Here is a 20,449-nt window from a genome sequence, read left to right as displayed (position 1 = left end):
TATATGAACCTGGAATGTTAGGTCCATGAATCAAGGTAAATTTGAGGTGGCCAAACAGGGGATGGCAAGAGTGAACATCGTTATTTTAGGAATCAGTGAACTAAAATGGAGTGGAATGAGCAATTCAGATGACCATTACATCTACAACTGTGGACGAAAATTGCTTAGAAGAAATGGAGTAGCCCTCATAGTCAACAAGAGAGTCCGAAACGCAGTATTTGGGTGCAGTCTCAAAAACGACAGAATGATCTCTGTTTCCAAGGCAAACCATTCAATATCACAGTAATCCAAGACTATGCCACAATCACTAATGGAGAAGCTAAACGGTTCTATGGAGACCTACAAGACCTTCTAGAACTAACACCAAAAAAGGATGTTCTTTTTATCATAGGGGACTAGAATGCAAAAGTAGGAAGTCAAGAGATACCTGGAGTAACAGGCAAATTTGGCTTTGGGGTACAAAATGAAGCAGGGAAGAGGCTAACAGAGTTGTGCCAAAACTTTCTGGTCATAGTAAACAGCCTCTTTCAACAACACAAGAAATGACTCTACACATGGACATCACCAGATGGTCATCATCAGACTGATTATATTCTTTGAAGACCAAGATGGTGAAGCTCTATTCAGTCAGGAAAAAAAAAACAAAAAAACAAAAAAAAACCAGGAGCTGACTGTGGCTCAGACTGTAAACCCTTTACTGCCAAATTCAGACTTAAATTGTAGAAAGTAGGGAAAACCAGCAGGCCATTCTGATATGACCTTATGATTATATGGTAGAAGTGACAGATGGATTCAAGATATTAGACCTGATAGAGCGCCTGAAGAACTATGGATAGTGGTTTGTAACAGTGTACAGGAGGCAGTGATCAAAACCATCCCCAAGAATAAGAAATGCAAAAAAGGCAAATTGGTTATCTGAGGAGGCCTTACAAATATGTGGGAAAGAAGAGAAGTGAAAGGCAAAGGAGAAAATCTGAATGCAGAGTTCCACAGAACAGCAAGAAGGGATAAGAAAGCCTTCCTAAGTGATCAATACAAAGACATAGACGAAAACATAGAATGACTAGAGAAGTCGAGAGAAGACTAGAGAAGTCCTCAAGAAAACTAGAGATACCAAGGGAACATTTCATGCAAACACGGGCACAATAAAGGACAGAAATGGCAAGGACCTAACAGAAGCAGAAGATATTAAGAAGAGCTGGCAAGAATACACGGAAGAACTATACAAAAAGATCTTCATGACCCAGATAACCATGGTGGTGTGATCACTCACCTAGAGCCAGACATCCTGGAGTGTGAAGTCAAGTGGGCCTTATGAAGCATCACTAAGCAAAAAACTAATGGAGGTGATGGAATTCCAGCTGAGCTATTTCAAATTCTAAAAGATGATGCTGTTAAGGTGCTGTACTTAATATGCCGGCAAATTTGGAAAACTCAGCAGTGGCCACAGGACTGGAAAAGGTCAGTTTTCATTTCAATCCTAAAGAAAGGCAATGCCAAAGAATGCTCAAACTACCACACAACTGCATTCATCTTACAGTAGCAAAAGTAATGCTCAAAATTTTCCAAGCCAGGCTTCAACAGTATGTGAACCAAGAATTCCCAGATGCTCAAGCTGGAGTTAGAAAAGGCAGAGGAACCAGAGATCAAATTGCCAACATCCTCTGGATCACAGACAAAGCAACAGTTTCAGAAAAACATCTACTTCTGCTTCACTGACTACACTAAAGCCTTGGACTGTGAATCACAACAAACTGTGGAAAATTTTTAAAGAGATGGGAATACCAGACCAGCTTATCTGCCTCCTGAAAAATCTGTATGCAGGTCAGGAAACAACACTTAGAACCAGACATGGAACAACGGACTGGTTGAAAACTTGGAAATGGGTACGTCAAGGTTGTATATTGTCATCCTGCTTATTTAACTTATAGGCAGAATACACCAAGTGAAATGCTGGGCTGGATGAAGCTCAAGCTGAAATTAAGATTGCCAGGAGAAATATCAATAACCTCAGATATGCAGATGATACCACCCTTATGGCAGAAAGCAAAGAGGACCAAAGAGCCTCTTGATGAAGGTGAAAGAGGAGAGGGAAAAAGTTGGCTTAAAACTCAACATTCAAAAAATGAGGATCATGGCCTCCGTTCTTATCACTTCATGGCAAATAGATGGGGAAACAATGGAAACCATGATAGACTTTATTTTCTTGGGCTTCAAAATCACTGCAGATGGTGACTGTAGCCATGAAATTAAAAGACGCTTGCTCCTTGGAAGAAAAGCTATGACCAACCTAGACAACTTATTAAAAAGCAGAGACATTCTTTGCTGACAACTATCCGTATAGTCAAAGCTATGGTTTTTTCAGTAGTCATGCATGGATGTGATAGTTTGACAATAAAGAAGGCTGAGTGCCAAAGAATTGATGATTTTGAACCGTGGTGTTGGAGAAGACTCTTGAGAGTCCCTTGGACTGCAAGGAGATTAAACTAGTCAATCCTAAAGGAAGTCAACCCTGAATATTCACTGGAAGGACTAATGCTGAAGCTCCAATACTTTGGCCACCTGAACAGAAGACTCTTAGAAAAGACTCTGATGCTGGGAAAGATTGAAGGCAGGAGATGGGACGACAGCGGATAAGAGGATTGGATGGCATCACCAACTTGATGGACATCAGTTTGAGCAAGCTCCAGGAGATCATGAAGGACAGGGAAGTCTGGCGTGCTGCAGTCCATAGGGTCGCGAAGAGTCAGACACAACTGAGTGACTGAACAGAGCAACAACATGGTAATAAACAGATACAGCCTATATAAATAAAAGCTCTCTGGAGAACAACATACATATTTTGGGGCTTCCCTGATGGCTCAAACATAAAGAATCTGCCTGTAATACAGAAGACCGAGGTTTGATCTCTGGGTCAGGAAGATCCCTTGGAGAATGGAATGGCCACCCACTCCAGTATTCTTGCCTGGAGAACTCCACAGACAGAGAAGCCAGGCAGGCTCATCTATGGGGGTCTCAAAGAGACACAACTGAGCAACGAACACTTTCACTTTTCACTTTTGACACACAAATATTTCTAGAGTGGCACAGAAATATCTGGGAAAAAAGCAAAAGAAATTGTTACTACTACTATGTTGGGAATGTAGGACTGTGAGACAGTGGTAGGGAAGTGATCAGAGCCAGATTTTTTAATATTTAATCTTAGGCTTTGTTTGAACTTTTTCAGCTAAATTTTCTTCTATTAATTGATCTTTAAAAACTGAAGTATAATTGATCAATTTCTGCTGCACAACAAAGTGATTCATTTATACACATCTATATCATTGTTCTTCAGTCGCTCAGTCGTGACCGACTCTTTGCAACCCCAAGGACTGCAGCACACCAGCTTCCCTGTCCTTCACAATCTCCTGGAGTTTGCTCAGACTCATGTCCATGGAGTCGATCATGCCATCCAGCCATCTCATCCTCTGTCATCCCCTTCTCCTCCTGCCCTCAATCTTTCCCAGCATCAGAGTCTTGGTTCACTGGTTTGATCTCCTTGTAGTCCCAGGGACAAGAGTCTTCTCCAACACCACAGTTCAAAAGCATCAATTCTTTGGCGTTCTTTATAGTCCAACTCTCACATTCACACATGACTACTGGAAAAACCATAGCTTTAACTGGATGGACCTTTGTGGGGAAAGTAATCTCTCTGCTTTTTAATATGTTATCTAGGTTGGTCATAGTTTTTCTTCCCAGGAGCAACCATCTTTTAATTTCATGGCTGCAATCACCATCTACAGTGATTCTGGAGGCCCCCAAAATAAAGTCTCTCACTGTTTCCACTGTTTCCCCATCTATTTGCCATGAAGTGATGGGAACGGATGCCATGATCCTTGTTTTTTGAATATTGAGTTTTAAGCCACTTTTTTCACTCTCCTCTTTCACTTTCATCAAGAGGCTCTTTTTTAGTTCTTCTTCATTTTCTGCCATATGGGTGGCGTCATCTGCATATCTGAGGTTATCAGACTCCCAGCAATCTTGATTCCAGCTTGTGCTTCTTCCAGCCCAGCATTTCTCATGATGTACTCTGCATAGAAGTTAAATAAGCAGCATGATAATATACAGCCTTGATGTACTTCTTTTACTATTTGGAACCAGTCTGTTGTTCCACATCCAGTTCTAACTGCTGCTTCCTGACCTGCATACAGGTTTCTCAAGAGGCAGGTCAGGTGGTCTGGTATTCCCATCTCTTCAAGAATTTTCCACTGTTTGTTGTGATCCACACAGTGAAACACTCATGTAGTCAATAAAGCAGAAGTAGATGTTTTTCTGGAACTCTCTTGCTTTTTCCATGATCCAACGGATATTTGATCTCTGGTTCCTCTGCCTTTTCTACATCCAGCTTGAACATCTGGAAGTTCACGGTTCATATACTATACTGAAGCCTGGCTTGGAGAATTTTGAACATTACTTTGCTAACATGTGAGATGAGTGCAACTGTGTGGTAGTTTGAACATTCCTTGGCTCTGGAATGAAAACTTAACCTTTTCCAGTCCTGTGGCCACTGCTGAGTCTTCCAAATTTGCTGGCATATTAACTGCAGCACCTTAACAGCACCATCTTTTAGGATTCGAAACAGCTTAGTTGGAATTCCATCACCTCCAGTAGCTTTGCTCATAGTGATGCTTCCTAAGGCCCACTGACTGAATTCCAGGATGTCTGGCTCTAGGTGAGTGATCACACCATTGTGGTTATCTGGGTCATACTTATCTGGATCTTTTTTGTACAGTTCTGTGTATTCTTGCCAGCTCTTAGTATCTTCTGCTTCTGTTAGGTCCATACCATTTCTGTTCTTTACTGTGCCCATCTTTCCATGAAATGTTCCCATGGTAGCTCTAATTTTCTTAAAGAGATCTCTAGTCTTTCTCATTCTGTTGTTTTCCTCTATTTCTTTGCATTGATCACTGAGAAGGCTTTCTTTTCTTTCCTTGCTACTTTGGAACCCTGCATTCAAATGAGTATATCTTTCCTTTTCTCCTTTGCTTTTAGCTTCTCTTCTTTTCTCAGCTATTTTTAAGACCTTGTCAGACAACCATTTTGCCTTTCTTTTTCTTGGGGATGGTACTGATCACTGCCTCCTGTACAATGTCACTTCGTCCGTCCACAGTTCTTCAAGCACTCTATCAGATCTAATCCCTTGAATCTATTTGTAACTTCCACTGTGTAATCATAAGGGATTTGATTTAGGTCACACCTGAATGGTCTAGTGGTTTTTCTTACTTTCTTCAATTTAAGCCTGAATTTGGCAATAAAGAGTTCATGATCTGAGCCAGAGTCAGCTCCCATCTTGTTTTTGCTGACTATATAGAGCTTCTCCATTTTGACTGCAAAGAATATAATGAATCTGATTTTGCTGTTGACCATCTGGTGATGTCCATGTGTAGAGTCTTCTCTTGTGTTGTTGGAAGAGGGTGTTTGCTATGACCAGCATTCTCTTGGCAAAACTCTGATAGCCTTTGATGTTTCATTTTTTCATTTTCTACTCCAAGGCCAAATTTGCCTGTCATTCCAGGTTTATCTCTTGACTTCCTACTTTTGCATTCTAGTCCCCTATAGTGAAAAGGATATCTTTTTTGGGTGTTAGTTCTAGAAGGTCTTGTAGGTCTTCATAGAACCATTTAACTTCAGCTTCTTCAGTCTGTGCCCAGTGATTGGGGCACAGACTTGGATTACTGTGGTATTGACTGGTTTGCCTTGGAAACGAACAGGGACCATTCTGTTTCTTTATTTCGCTTAGTATGACATAATCCCCGGCTCTATCCATGTTGCTGCAAATGGCATTACTTCTTTTTTTCTTTTTTGGTGGCTGGGCAGTATCCCACTGTACACACACACATGGCATGCTCTTCCTCCATCCCTGCAGGCTGTCCCCATGCCTCCTGCGGCGAATCGCGCTGAGCCTGGCAGGTGTGCGTCTCTGTGGGCGCCCAGGCAAGGGCTGCGCAATGCATGGCGGTTCCGCTTGTGGCTTCCTGAGGAGCCGTCACACTGATTTCTGCAGTGACTGCACCAACTTGCCTCCCGCCAGCAAGGCAGGAGGGTTTGTTTTCCCCACACCCTCTCCAGTATCTGTTATTTGTAGTATTTTTAATGATGGCCATTCTGACTTGTATGTGATGGCACCTTACTGTAGTCCTGATTTGCACTTCTGTAATAGTTTTAAGTGATATTGAGCATCTTTTTGTGTAACTTCAAATGAAAGTTACTTTTATGTATTATTTTTATGAGTTACTGAAAGTGAAAAAATGTAAATATGGCATAATCCCATTTATGTAACAAGAAAATTATATACAAATCTATACAGCTATATAAACAAACAAAAAATGTTTCTCAATAACTCCTGGACCAAAAAAGAAAACAAAACATTTAAAATAATAGTTTCAGAAGAAAATTCACAGGCTTAAATTTAAGAGTACAAATAAATCAACAAAGCTGCAAAAAGCATAATGGTAAAAAAGAAAAAAAAAGAACACAGACCTACAAAAGTATGGTAAAATTCATTAATGTCAGATTTTGTTTTATAAACAGTAGAAAGAACTGATAAATACAAAAGTTCTTTATAAACAAAACAAGTACAGTAAGTCTCCAGCAAATCTCATTTTAAAAAAAGGAAAGTAAGCATAATAAAAACCATGAGAAGAGGGAATAATAGAACAAATACGGAAGAGAGAAAATGACATAGTGTTTGGGATAGCCTATGCTAATTTCTAAACCTATCCTGAAAACCTCAAAGAAAAAAGGATCCTCAAGAAAGCTTATCAAGAAAAAAGCAGGCAACAAATAGATCATGAATAATGGGAGGAAAATGAAGAAGTTAATACAGAAAAGGCAGAAGCCAAGTTTTAAATTACTTTCTTTTGAATCTATGCTAATTAGGCTTCTCAACCCATTTTATCAAGTCAGTCATTTTTAAAAGCCAGCATATGCTTGAAATAAAAGTCTAACAAGGAGACAATACCAAAGTATTATACAGAGCAACATAATGCCTTCTGCCTAAAATGCATTCCCCTTAAAATTTCACATTCGTCATTCCTTTTCATCATTCAGGTGTTAGCTCAAATATAACCTCCCTAGAAAGGCCTTACTTGACCACCCTATTAAAATGACTTTCCTTATCCTCTTTATTCTATTTTCTGTACTCATCTTATTCACAGCATTTATTACAAACTGAAGCTCCATGAGAATAGGGACTTAAGTCTTGTTTGCTGGCATAGTGCCAGAGCCTAAAATTGCTCAAAAATAGCGCTGAATAACTAAATACCACTTGTAATCCAGTACTCTATTCAAATAATATACCATAATTAAAACAGTTAAGTTCAACAGATATCAAAAGTGTGCTTGATTAAACTCAACATCCACTAATAAAGCAAGAAAAGAGTAACAGTCAACAGATATTTGAGAGCCTATGATATACTAGGATCGATTTTAGATGCTGGAATACAGCAGTCAAAAAAACCAAAAACACTCTGCTCTCATGTAGCTTATTACATTCTCGTAGCTCTATCTCAGAACAATAACTAGCATTACACTTGATAATAAAACATTGGAGGCATTATAGTGAAGACAAGGTGTTTGCCATTACCATTATTAATTGAGATTATTCTGAAGTACTAGCCAATTCATCATTAAATAAAACATAAGATCCATATACTGAAAAAAAAAAAAAATCGAGCTGCAGGTAACATAACCAAATAGAAAATTCAGCGGAGTAAATTTTAAAATATTTAATAAAAAGGTTCACATTATGGAATCTAGCTGTAAATCAAATATATAAAAACCAGTATTTTCCCCAAAGAGTCATTAAGAAAAAATAAAGAGGGAGGGACACTATACTGAGGGATTTGGTCACTATCTTTTCTGTGATTTTATAAACTCTGATCATAATCTTCACCTTTCACACAAATTTAAAGACTGCTGCTGCTGCTGCTAAGTGACTTCAGTTGTGTCCGACTCTGTACAACCCCATAGATGGCAGCCTACCAGGCTCCTCCGTCCCTGGGATTCTCCAGGCAAGAACACTGGAGTGGTTAATTTAAAGACTAAAGAGCTGTAAATTAAAAAAAAAAAACTACTGAGAGAAGATTTTTGCTGTGAAAAGGAAAAAAAGAAACATACATGTCTTTGAGATCTGTTTTCAGAGCACGGAACAAAGAAATAAGTACACTCATAATGAATCCTATAATACCTCTATGTTCCAGTTATGCTGTTCCAAGGTATGGCGACATTGATCCATAGATTCTATGCCAGTCAGATCCTGAAAGATAAAAACAAAAAATTACTTAGCGAAAACCAACAGTACATGGTGGATATTTTTACCCTTATTAGAATACTTATAAATACTGCAGGGGAAATACTCTATCAAGTGCTGAAGGCAAACAGATATTCAAGTATGGTAAAACATCACTATTCAGAATTCACTCAAATGGTTATCATGTATGTTAAAACAAAAAATTTAAAAAACAACAGCAACAAAAAAATTCTTGTCTTAACTTCAAGGCTTTTAATTAAAAAGACTACTTGACTATATTCTCTCAAATTTAAGTTTAATATCAATGTTAAACATCTATTCTATTTATAATACATACTCACATAATGCAGGTTTTCTGCAAAGCATGCCTTTTACTAATTTACATACCTTACCTATCAGCATTAGACTTAGCTTATAATACAAACGTAAAACTTTTTATTAAAAAGAATCTGTAATTCAGATGCTTCCCTCCTGTAAGTACTCTCCCTACTCCTTTCTCCTTACACGATTTTTAGGTTTCACTTTGTCTATGATCAAATAAATCTGCTCTGACTCTTCTCTCAGTTCAGTTCAGTTGCTCAGTCGTGTCCGACTCTTTGCAACCCCATGAATCGCAGGACGCCAGGCCTCCCTGTCCATCACCAACTCCCGGAGGTCACTCAGACTCACATCCATTAAGTCGGTGATGCCATCCAACCATCTCATCCTCTGTCGTCCCCTTCTCCTCCTGCCCCCAATCCCTCCCAGCATCAGAGTCTTTTCCAATGCGTCAACTCTTCCCATGAGGTGGCCAAAGTACTGGAGTTTCAGCTTTAGCATCATTCCTTCCAAAGAAATCCCAGGGCTGATCTCCTTCAGAATGGACTGGTTGGATCTCCTTGCAGTCCAAGGGACTCTCAAGAGTCTTCTCCAACATCACAGTTCAAAAGCATCAATTCTTCAGCACTCAGCCTTCTTCACAGTCCAACTCTCACATCCATACATGACTACTGGAAAAACCATAGCCTTGACTAGAGGACTCTTCTCTCATCCCCCTCTAAATGTAGAACATTTCCTGAAGATGTTCCTTTGGCTTTTACCTCTTCCTGGCAATCTCATTTAATCCTCAGCCTTCAATGATCCTTTCTACTCAAATGACTCCTAAATGTACTTCTTCTCTCCTTAAGTTTGGCAGCACATTTCCAATAGCCTATTCAACATTTCCATCTAGATGTGGCACAAGTACTTCAAATATATCATTTAAAACTACTGTATGTGTTAATGACACCACCACCTTCCAAACTATACAAGCGAAGATGACATCTGGATCCTCGGTCGCATCTCTGAGTACTCTATACCTTGAACTACACACTTCATCGGTAACCAAGTTCTGATGGTTTTCTGTATCTATAACCATATTTCCATTCCCACAGCTAGCATCTTCAATCAAGCTTTTATGATACCTCAAGTGAATGGTCAAAATAATTTCTCTTCCTAACTCTTCCCCACCTCCCCTGGTCTCCCCACTCCTGTGTTGTGTGTATGTGTTATTTCTCTGCTCAAAACTTTTCAGCTAACTGGATAATAAATTCCAAAATTCTTAGCTTGGAATTCAAGTGTTCCTACAATGTAGCCCCAACCTAGATTTTGGCATTATTTTCTATTTTCCCTTAGGTATCCAAAACTCAACAAATCTAACAGCTTCTGTGTATACCAAATGACCAGAACTTCCACAAAGCTAAATCCTAGCCTTCCTTAAAGGTCTAAGAGAGAAGCCAAACCTACCCATCTATCCTTTTCATGCAGCCTATGTCTACTGTTATTGTCTATTCTGTGTTATTACTATATCCAGGGATACAGGGATAAATACGCAGTCTCTATCCTCAACAAATCCCTCTTAATAACCAGCAAGCAACTGGAAAAAAGAGATTGATCTCAACCTGACAAGAATGTGGTAACATGCACTGGTGAGTCAAGAGGCTGAGATTCTTGTTTTGGTTCTGTAACCTATGATTCAAGGATCAGACATAATTGAATTCCAGCTTCTTTTATGTACAACACGAGGGATTTAATTTGGACTGAATATCCTTTCCAGAGCTTAAAAGAACAAAACAAAAATTAAAGTTTGCATTCTTTAGGTAGGCAATTGTTTATTTTTTAAGATTACACAGAAATTTAAAAAAATTTAAATTACACAGTATAGAAACTTTGTTAATATATTTTTATGTTTTAAATACTGGAAAATTAGAAAGCTCTGTTAAGAACTCTAGAGATCTATTAAGAACCGATGGCTATGACATCTCTGATCATCTTTAATTTTGGTTCCTGACCATCTGGGCCTCTTACTAGTTTGGCTATTCGCTTCTGGCTTGTACTATGTTGGTGCAAAAGTAACTGCACTTTTTCATTGCACTTTGCTGTTTGATATCGGAATACATTCTTAAATAAATGTGGTGATGTTATACATCATTTTAATGTGCATTTCACTTTTCTTTTTTTGCTAATGACTTATTACTTGCTGTTTATTTTATATTTATTTTAAACTAGGGAAATGATGTTAAACAAAAAGCAAATTCGAGTGATTTTTAAATTTGAGCTCACTGGGTCATAAAGCAGGGAGACAACTTGCAACATTCACAACACATTTGGCCCACGAACTGCTAATGAACATACAATGCAGTGGTGGTTCCAGAAATTCTGCAAAGGAGACAAGCGCCTTGAAGATGAGCATAGTGGCCAGCCATCATAAGTTGACAATGACCAACTGAAAGCAATCACAGAAGCTGATCCTCTTACAACTACACAAAAAGTTGCCAAAGAACTCAAAGTCAACCATGCTATGATCATTTGGCATTTGAAGCAAGCTGGAAAAGTGAAAAAGCTCGTTAAGTGGGTGCCTTATGAGATGATGGCAAATAAAAAAAAAAAAAAAAAAGAAAGATTTGAAGTGTTGTCTCCTTTTGTTTTATGAAGAAACAATGAACAATTTCTCAACTGGATTGTGACATGTGACAAAAAGTCCATTTTATACAGCCAGTAACAACCAGCTCAGTGGCTGGATGGAGAAGATGCTCCAGAGCACTTCTCAAAGCCAAACCCGCACCAAAAAAGGTCATGGTCACTGTCTGGTGGTCTGCTGCTGGTGTGATCCACTACAGCTTTCTGAATCCTGGCTAAACCATTACACATGAAGTATGCTCAACAAATCAAAGTGATGCACAGAAAACTGCAACCCCTGCAGCTGGCACTGGTCAACATAAAGGGCCTAATTCTTCTCCAGGACAATGCATGACGCAGGTCACACAACCAACACTTCAAAAGTTGACTGAACTGGGCTATGGAATTGTGCCTCATCCACCATATTCACCTGATCTCTTGCCAACCACCTACCACTTCTTCAAGCATCTCGACACCTTTTTGCAGAGAAAACGCTTCCACAACCAGCAGGATGCAGAAAATGCTTTCCAAGAGTCCGCTGAATCCCAAAGCATGGATTTTTATGCTACAGGAATAAACAAACTTATTTCTTGTTGGCAAAAATGCATTGACTGTAATGGTTCCTATTTTGATCAATAAAGATGTGTCTGAACTTAGTTATAATGATTTAAATTTCACAGTCCGGGGACTTCCCTGGTAGTCCAGTAGCTAAGATTCCCTGCTCCCAATGCAGGAGGCCTGGGTTCAATCCCTGGTCAAGGAACTAGATCCCACATGTCACAACTAAAGAGCAAAGATCCTGAAAGCCGCAACTAAGACCTGGTGCAGCCAAATAAAAAAAATTTTTAAAGTCACAGTTTTAAATTACAACTACTTTTGTACCAAGCTAGTAATAGAATCTCCTTTAACTTTGATTTCTTTGCCATCCACTGCAGAGAACCTGCAGGATGTCAGGGTTCCACTTCTCTACATATTCTCCTTAAGAACTGGACTTTACTTTTACCTTCTTCTCAAGGTATGAATGATCACTGGGTCTATACCAAAAATATTTTCTACCTCTCTTATACACCTATCATTTTCTATCATCTATTATGGCTATTTACACTCATTCTACTGCTTTATTACAGGATGCAGGCTCCTTAAGAGCAAGGAATGTGATTCATCTCTATATAATGCTCCCCAGTACCTTGCACACGATAGATGCAATTTAGATCCCTCAGTCAGAAAGATCCTCTGGAGAAGGAAATGGCAACCCACTCCAGTATTTTTGCCTGGAAAATCCCATGGACAGATGAGCCTGGTGGGCTACAGTCCATGGTGTCTCAAAGAAGCCAGACAAAACTGAGCGCGCACATGTGCACGCATGCACACATGCCTCCCCCTGGTACACAGTAAGGGCTTAAAAGGTTACAGAAAAAGGCTGTCCAAGTTAAAAAGACCTTTTAGGATAAGCTTCAATAATCATAGCTATTAAGTGAAACTCTCTAGACATTCTCACCAAAGTTCACTGTACATTAATACCCTGAGTTTTTTTTGAAAAATTAAACTCCAAATATTCTAACTAGAGGCTAAACTAGTAGTTAAAAATACCTATTTGTAGAATATTCCCTTAAGAATTAAAGTTCATAATCATTTTAATTGTCATATAATATGTCAATTGGCAAAAACAATTGACATACAGATGCTATAAGTGCTTCTGATTTTTTGCTATTAAGACAGCATTCTCATGAACACTTCTGTTTATAAAATTTCTCTGTATTGAGGATTCCCCCCTGAGGATCCAGCTAAAAATTACAGGCCAAGGAATGTACATATTTTTATGTTCTTGATACATACTGCTAAAACACACTAAAATGCACTTTAAAAGGACCATTCCAATTTACACTGATTAGGGTTGGTTTCAATGTGAGTCAAAAGCTAAGTATGTCTCAAGCCAATAATCATTTCATGCCAATTAAGTTTTGCAATGCCAGCTTTCTTCAAAAAGAAAGACTGTAACAGGTATAGCTTGAGACACTACATAAGCTTTGCTACCAATTCTCTCCTCACCTCCAACACATTTAGCTGTAAGCACATAAAGAAGAGAAGTAAAACAGAGAAGCTGAGGGAACGTTATATTTAATAACTTCAGTTATCGGCTTCAAGCTCCTCCCAAACTGATTTCTTTAGAACCCAACAGGCTGTAATTCTCTTGTTTAAATTTTATTCCTTCATTTATTATTTTGGGCCTGCTGGGTCTCCGCTGCTGCGTGGGTTTCTCTTCAGCTGCCACCAGCCGAGGCTACTCCCTAGGTGCGGTTCGTGGCCCTCTCACCCCAGTGGCCTCTCTTACTGTGAAGCATGGTTCCCAGGCACACAGGCTTCAGCAGGTGCAGCATGCGGGCTCAATAGTTGCGGCTCCCAGGTTCTAAAGTGCAGGCTCAATAGTTGTGGCACACTGGCTTAGCTGCTCAGAATCATGTGACATCTTCCTGGACCAGAGATCAAACCCATTGTCTCCTGCATTGGCAGGCAGATTCTTTACCACTGAGCCACCAGGGAGGCTCCTGTAATTCTCTCTTAAAAGGAACTGGCACAAAGCATAAGAATCTGTCTGCCAATGCAGGGGACATGGGTTCGATCCCTCGTCCGGGAAGATCTTTCATGGCGAAGAGCAACTAAGCACGTGAGCCACAACTATTAAGCCTATGCTCTAGAGCCTGCAAGCCGCAACTACTGAAGCCTGCGCACCCGAGAGCCTCTGCTCTGCAACAAAAGAAGCCACTGCAACGAGAAGCTGGCACACCACAAGAGGAATAGCCCTGTTTGCCACAACTAGAGAAAGCCTGAGCAAAGCAACGAAGACCAAGTGCAGTCAAATAAGTAAATGATTTTTAAAAAGGAACTTTCTTTTGAAAAGAGACCCACTTCTCTCTATATCCCCTAGATCCAGTGCAGTACCTTAGCATACAGCAGAAAATATTTAAACAAACACTGTTCTCATGTCAGTGATCAACTTTTACTTCATCCCTCTCTAGTTTTTAAGTACTGTTCTTTTCACTATTACTTTGTGTAAGGAATTATATATTTTCCTCAACAATCCTATGGGTATCATCATACCCAGTATCAGTTGAGAATATCGACTCTTTAAAAAAGAATTATGTGAAAGACACTCCACACTAATTCAGGTACACAGTAAGTGCTCACTGAAGGTCAACTAAATCTGTAATCTCACCTAACTGGCTTGCTCTTCAGAATTTTGCTTTTACATTCAGATCTACTGACATCTGAGGTGACATGAGATGACATTGGCCAAATAGCTTCAATATGTAGAAAACTTTAACTTTGGCACCCTCTAATCTTTCAGGACCAGTGTCTACCACAAATCCCCTACTCGGGCAGGTTTGCCCAAGTCTGTCTTACTGACAATCATCCCTGGTTCCAAGATGGTCTCTCCCTTCCTCCTCCCGGCCAGAGCTAATTCCTCTTCCAGGAACTGCCCCCAGCAAGGATGTAGCACAAATGCTACACTTAGTTTCATTAATTTATACAAATGTAACAGAAGGTGGCTCAGTGGTTAAAAAAAAAAAAAAAATCAACCTCCAGTGCAGGAGACCAGGGTTCGATACCTGGTTCAAGAAGATCCCCTGGAGAAAGAAACAGCAACCCAGTCCAGTATTCTTGCCTGAAACACCCAATGGACAGAGGAGCCTGGTATACCGGCTATAGTCCATGGCGTTGCAGAGAGTTGGAGAGGACTTAGCAACTCAACAACAGTAACAACAGACTGACAGCATTAGTAGGAGAAAGGCGTTATTTATCATTAGGGCAAAAAACACCCGGAACTCCAATCAATCTCTAAACAACAAAATGCATAATGGAGATCAGAGGGAAGTGTGTGAACTATTCGATATCCTTCTACTCCAGCCTTGGTCTGATTTCCTCCTTTCCCAAGTCAGTTGATAACAGGATGTCAACATCACTTGGCAACCTACCTCTGAAATATTCTGATCCTTCATCTCTTGCTTAAGTATAACTCAAGGAAGGTATCACAACCAGATATATCATTCAACTACTTGGAAAGGGACTGGGCAACTAGAGTTACTCACTCTAACGTAATCACTATAGAGTGCTTTCCTAAGAAGTGTTTCTTTCCACATCTCATCTGTTTATAACTAACAAACACTGGAGGAGGTTGGGGCAAAATCTCAGTTGAAATCTAAGTACTCTCTAAATTTTACTTGGCTTGTTGGCTCTAGCTTGTTGAGGATACTTTTATTTTTTTAAGTATTTAATTGGAGGAAAATTACAATATTTTAATGGTTTTTGCTATACATCAACTCAAACTGGCCACAGGCATACATGTGTCCCTTCCCTTCTGAATCCCCCTCACTCCCCACCTCACCCCGGTTGTAACAGAGCTCTTGCTTTGGGTTCCCTGCATCATACATCAAACTCCAACTGCCTATCTATTTTACATATGCTAATATATGTTTCAATGCTATACTCTCAAATCACTCCACCCTCTCCTTCTCCCACTGAGTCCAAAAGCCTGTTCGTTATGTCTGTGTCTCCTTTGCTGCCCTGCACATAGGATAGCTGGTGCCATCTTTCTAGATTCCATATATACGTGTTAATATATGATACTTGTCTTTTTCTGACTACTTCACTCTGTATAATAGGCTTTAGGTTCATCCATCTCATTGAAACTGACTCAAATGCATTCCCTTTTTTTAATACCTGAGTAATATTCCACTGTGTATACGTACCACAACTTCCTTATCCATTCATCTGCCAATGAACTTCTAGGTTGCTTCCATGTTCTAGCTACTGTAAATAGTGCCATAATGAACACTGAGGTACATGCGTCTTTCTCAATTCTGGTTTCATCAGGGTATATGGCCAGTAGTGGGATTGTTGGGTCGTATAGGCAATGCTAAAGAATGCTCAAACTACCGCACAATTGCACTCATCTCACACGCTAGTAAAGTAATGCTCAAAATTCTCCAAGCCAGGCTTCAGCAATATGTGAACCGTGAACTTCCAGATGTTCAAGTTAGTTTTAGAAAAGGCAGAGGAACCAGAAATCAAATTGCCAACATCCGCTGGATCATGGAAAAGCAAGAGAGTTCCAGAAAAACATCTATTTCTGCTTTACTGACTATGCCAAAGCCTTTGACTGTGTGGATCACAACAAACAATAAAATGTGATAGAGATGGGAATACCAGACCACATGACCTGCCTCTTGAGAAACCTGTATGCAAGTCAGGAAGCAACAGTTAGAACTGGACATGGAACAACAGACTGGTTCCAAATAGAAAAAGGAGTATGTCAAGGCTATATATTGTCACCCTGCTTATTTAACTTCTATGCAGAGTACATCATGAGAAATGCTGGGCTGGAAGAAGCACAAGCTGGAATCAAGATTGCTGGGAGAAAGATCAATAACCTCAGATATGCAGATGACACCACGCTTATGGCAGAAAGTGAAGAGGAGCTAAAAAGCCTCTTGATGAAAGTGAAAGAGGAGAATGAAAAAGTTGGCTTAAAGCTCAACATTCAGAAAATGAAGATCATGGCATCTGGTCCCATCACTTCATGGGAAATAGATGGGAAACAGTAGAAACAGTGTCAGACTTTTTGGCGGCGGGGGGTGCGGGTGGGGGGAGGAGGGAGGCTCCAAAATCACTGCAGATGGTCACTGCAGCCATGAAATTAAAAGGCGGTTACTCCTTGGAAGAAAAGCTATGACCAACCTAGATAGCATATTCAAAAGCAGAGACATTACTTTGTCAACAAAGGTCCGTCCAGTCAAGGCTATGGTTTTTCCTGTGGTCATGTATGGATGTGAGAGTTGGACTGTGAAGAAAGCTGAGCGCCGAAGAATTGATGCTTTTGAACTGTGGTGTCGGAGAAGACTCCTGAGAGTCCCTTGGACTGCAAGGAGATCCATCCAGTCCATTCTGAAGGAGATCAGTCCTGGGTGTTCATTGGAAGGACTGATGTTGAAGCTGAAACTCCAATACTTTGGCCACCTGATGTGAAGAGTTGATTCATTGGAAAAGACTCTGATGCTGGGAGGGATTGGGGGCAGGAGCAGAAGGGGACGAGAGAGGATGAGATGGCTGGATGGCATCACCGACTCGACAGACATGAGTTTGAGTAAACTCCGGGAGTTGGTGATGGAGAGGGAGGCCTGGTATGCTGCGATTCATGGGGCTGCAAAGAGTCGGACACGACTGAGCGACTGAATTGAACTGATGGTAGTTTTATTCCTAGTGAGGATTCATATTTTAACTTTTGTTTTCAGTTATTCCCAGAGAGAAACTTAGCAGAAAACAGAGATCTCTATTCTCTCCTTCCTCCAACACAGATAGCTTTGCTTTATACAATAAGCAATATGCCCTCTTTGGTAGCAGCAGGAGAAATGGAAAGTGAAGTCCTTTCAGGAAGTGAAAGGCTAGGCATTCAACCTAGGTTCTAATCTGTAACTAAAGCTTTTATACTCAATCTTTATTATTTACATTTAATTACTGATTTACCAAATTAAATACCTGCATATTCCACTTACTAAGCACCTATTCCTATGTAATAAGCACTATAAGTCATAAAGCCCTCATTTTCACCACTGAGAAACCCAAGTATTCAAGAGGGCATGTACTCTGTATAAGAATATCCTTATTTAAGAATAATAAGTGGTGCAGCCAAGATTAAAACCTTGAGTAACAATCTCTGAAGTCCAGGTTGTCTCCTATGCTACACTGCCTCCCATTATTTAATTAATTCATGTTAAAAACAAGAAGTTTTCAATAAATTCTCAATTTGGAAATTTTCAACAAAATTTTTGTTCAACTGACAATACAACATCTGGAATTCTTTTTCTATTTTCACATTAAAGAAATGATAAAGTGAACACAATATTTCAACCCCCTTGTTTTGCATAAAAGGAAACTAAGGCTTAGCAAAGTGAACAAGCTTTCCCAAGTCACAGAGCAAGAGAATGGTAGAACTATCCAGTCTTATTCCCAGTCTCTTCTTTCTTCATTGTATCTACAGGCAGCTAAATAACAGCTCATAAATGTACATAAAATTATTTTCCTTTATGCCTAGGGTCAACAAATAATCAGCATAGATTTATTCTTTGAATATAGTTTGGTGTCAAGTAAGACTGGAAAATGCTGCTTATCAAATCTCCTTTCTGGGGCTTTGAAACTGTTTTATAATAGCCAGGACATAAAACAACCTACCATTTTGTGGTAAGAAAGGATTCCTGAACTTTTGAAAACTCCTGCCTTCAGTTAAAAAGGAAAAAAAAAAACAAAAAACCACCTTTAACTTCACATAAAGGAGGTTTTTTTTTAAAGAACTCAAACTAATATCTGTTTGAAGAGTTTACCTACAGAACTGTTTGTGAACCACAGGTATAGACAATCAAGAGATGTCAAATTAATGTTCCATATGAATCAAGAGCTAACCATACACACATAGCAGCTTCTTAAACAAACCCACAATATTTATCCAAGCAATTACAAGTAGGTGGAATAAGGGATGGAACTTTGTCGGAAATTTAGAAGACACTCCCGTCTTCAACAATCCTTCATTCTAACTCTACCATTCACTAGCTTGGTGCCCTTAAATATCTTTCTGAGTTTCTGTTTCTTTACTGGTAAAATGTAAATAAAAATACTCATTAACTCACTAGGTTGCAAAGAGTAAGTGTACAATGCTCAATTTAGCTATTATTTTTAAGAAACATGCTGCTGCTGCTAAGTCACTTCAGTCGTGTCTGACTCTGTGCGACCCCATAGACGGCAGCCCACCAGGCTCCTCTGTCCCTGGGATTCTGAGAATGTTATAATGGACCTTGGTTTATGGGGACAAGAAAGACATTTGTACATCAATTAAGATGACCATGTGGATTTTTCCCCTTCATTTTTTAATGTGAAGTATTATGCAGATTGGTTCATATATTGAACCACTTCTGCATTCCAGAGATATATCCCATTGGTCATGGTGTATACTCCTTTCAATATGCTGCTGAATTCAGTTTGGTAGTATTTGCTTGAGGATTTTTGCATTAATGTTCATAAGGGATATTGGCCTGTAGTTTTCTAGTAGTATTTGAGTATCAGGCTAATGCTGCCCTCAAAGAATGACTTAGAATGTGTTCCCCTCCTTTTCAGTTCTTCAAATGTTTGGTTCAATTCACCAGTGAAGCTGCTGGGTCCAAGGCTTTTCTTTGTTGGGAGAGTTTTAACTATGGATTCAATCTCCTTACTAGTTACAGGTCTATTCAGATTTTCTATTTCTTTGTGACTTAGTCTTGGTAGGTTTTGTACTTCTTGGAATTTGTCTATCTCATCTAGGTTATCTAATTTGTTGGCATTCAACTGTTCACAGTACTCACTTCAAAACATTTTTTTAAACAGAATTGGTAATGTCTCCATTTCTTTTTTTTTCTTTTGGCCGTGGGACATGCGGGATCCTAGTTTCCCAACCAGGGACTGAACTCATGACCCCTTCAGTGGAAGAGCAGAGCCCTAACCACCAAGCCACTGGGGAAGTTCCCCCATTTTCCTTTCTGGTTTTAGTAATTTGAATCTTCTCTCTTTTTTCCTCATTCCACCTAGCTAAAAAGTTTGTCAATTTTGTTGCTTTCAAAGGACCAATTTTTGATTTCACTGATTTTCAGTCTTATTTTGCTATTCTCTCTGCTGTGTACCTAGGCTCTCTCCTTTACATTTCCTTCCTTCCACTAGCTCTGAGTTTAGTCTGTTCTTCCCCTTCTAGTTTCTTAAATTATAAAGTTAGGTTGTTTATCTGAAATCTTCTGGTATTGTACTGTACCGTACTACACTATATTTTGAATTTTGGCAGCATGCAGGATCTTAGTTCCCTGATCAGGGATCGAACCTGTGCCCCATGCACTGAAGCATGGAATCTTAACCACTGAAATGCCAGGAAGACCTTTTATTATTACTTTTTAAAATTTAAGATCTTTTGTGTTTTTTAACATTCATGTTTAAAAGCTACAAATGCCCCCTACCACTCCCCAAGCACTGTTTGCTGCATCCTGTAAGCTTTGGCACATTGTATTTTCATTCTCATTCCTCTCTACATATTTTCTAATTTTCCTTGTGATTATTTCTTTCATCCATTGGTTAAGTGTGCTATTTACATAAATTCATGAAATTTTCAACTTTATTTCTGTTATCAATTTCTATCTTAATCACACTGTGGTTTGAGAAACTACTTTGTATGAT

General features: G+C 39.4%; 1 protein-coding gene across 2 annotated transcripts in view; it reads right to left on the bottom strand.

The window, feature by feature from the left end:
- The window catches only part of FAF2 (Fas associated factor family member 2), a 69,168-nt gene that overhangs the window by 25,778 nt on the left and 22,941 nt on the right, over positions 1-20,449 (bottom strand). For both annotated transcript variants that reach the window (XM_012178259.3, XM_004008699.5), the window contains one exon: positions 8,228-8,296. In XM_012178259.3, the coding sequence (XP_012033649.1) occupies positions 8,228-8,296 (69 nt within the window). The remainder of the gene's footprint in view (positions 1-8,227; positions 8,297-20,449) is intronic.

This window comes from Ovis aries, chromosome 5 (genome assembly GCF_016772045.2).
Source record: "Ovis aries strain OAR_USU_Benz2616 breed Rambouillet chromosome 5, ARS-UI_Ramb_v3.0, whole genome shotgun sequence".
Lineage (NCBI taxonomy): Eukaryota > Metazoa > Chordata > Mammalia > Artiodactyla > Bovidae > Ovis > Ovis aries.
This window is presented reverse-complemented; position numbering and strand designations above follow the sequence as displayed.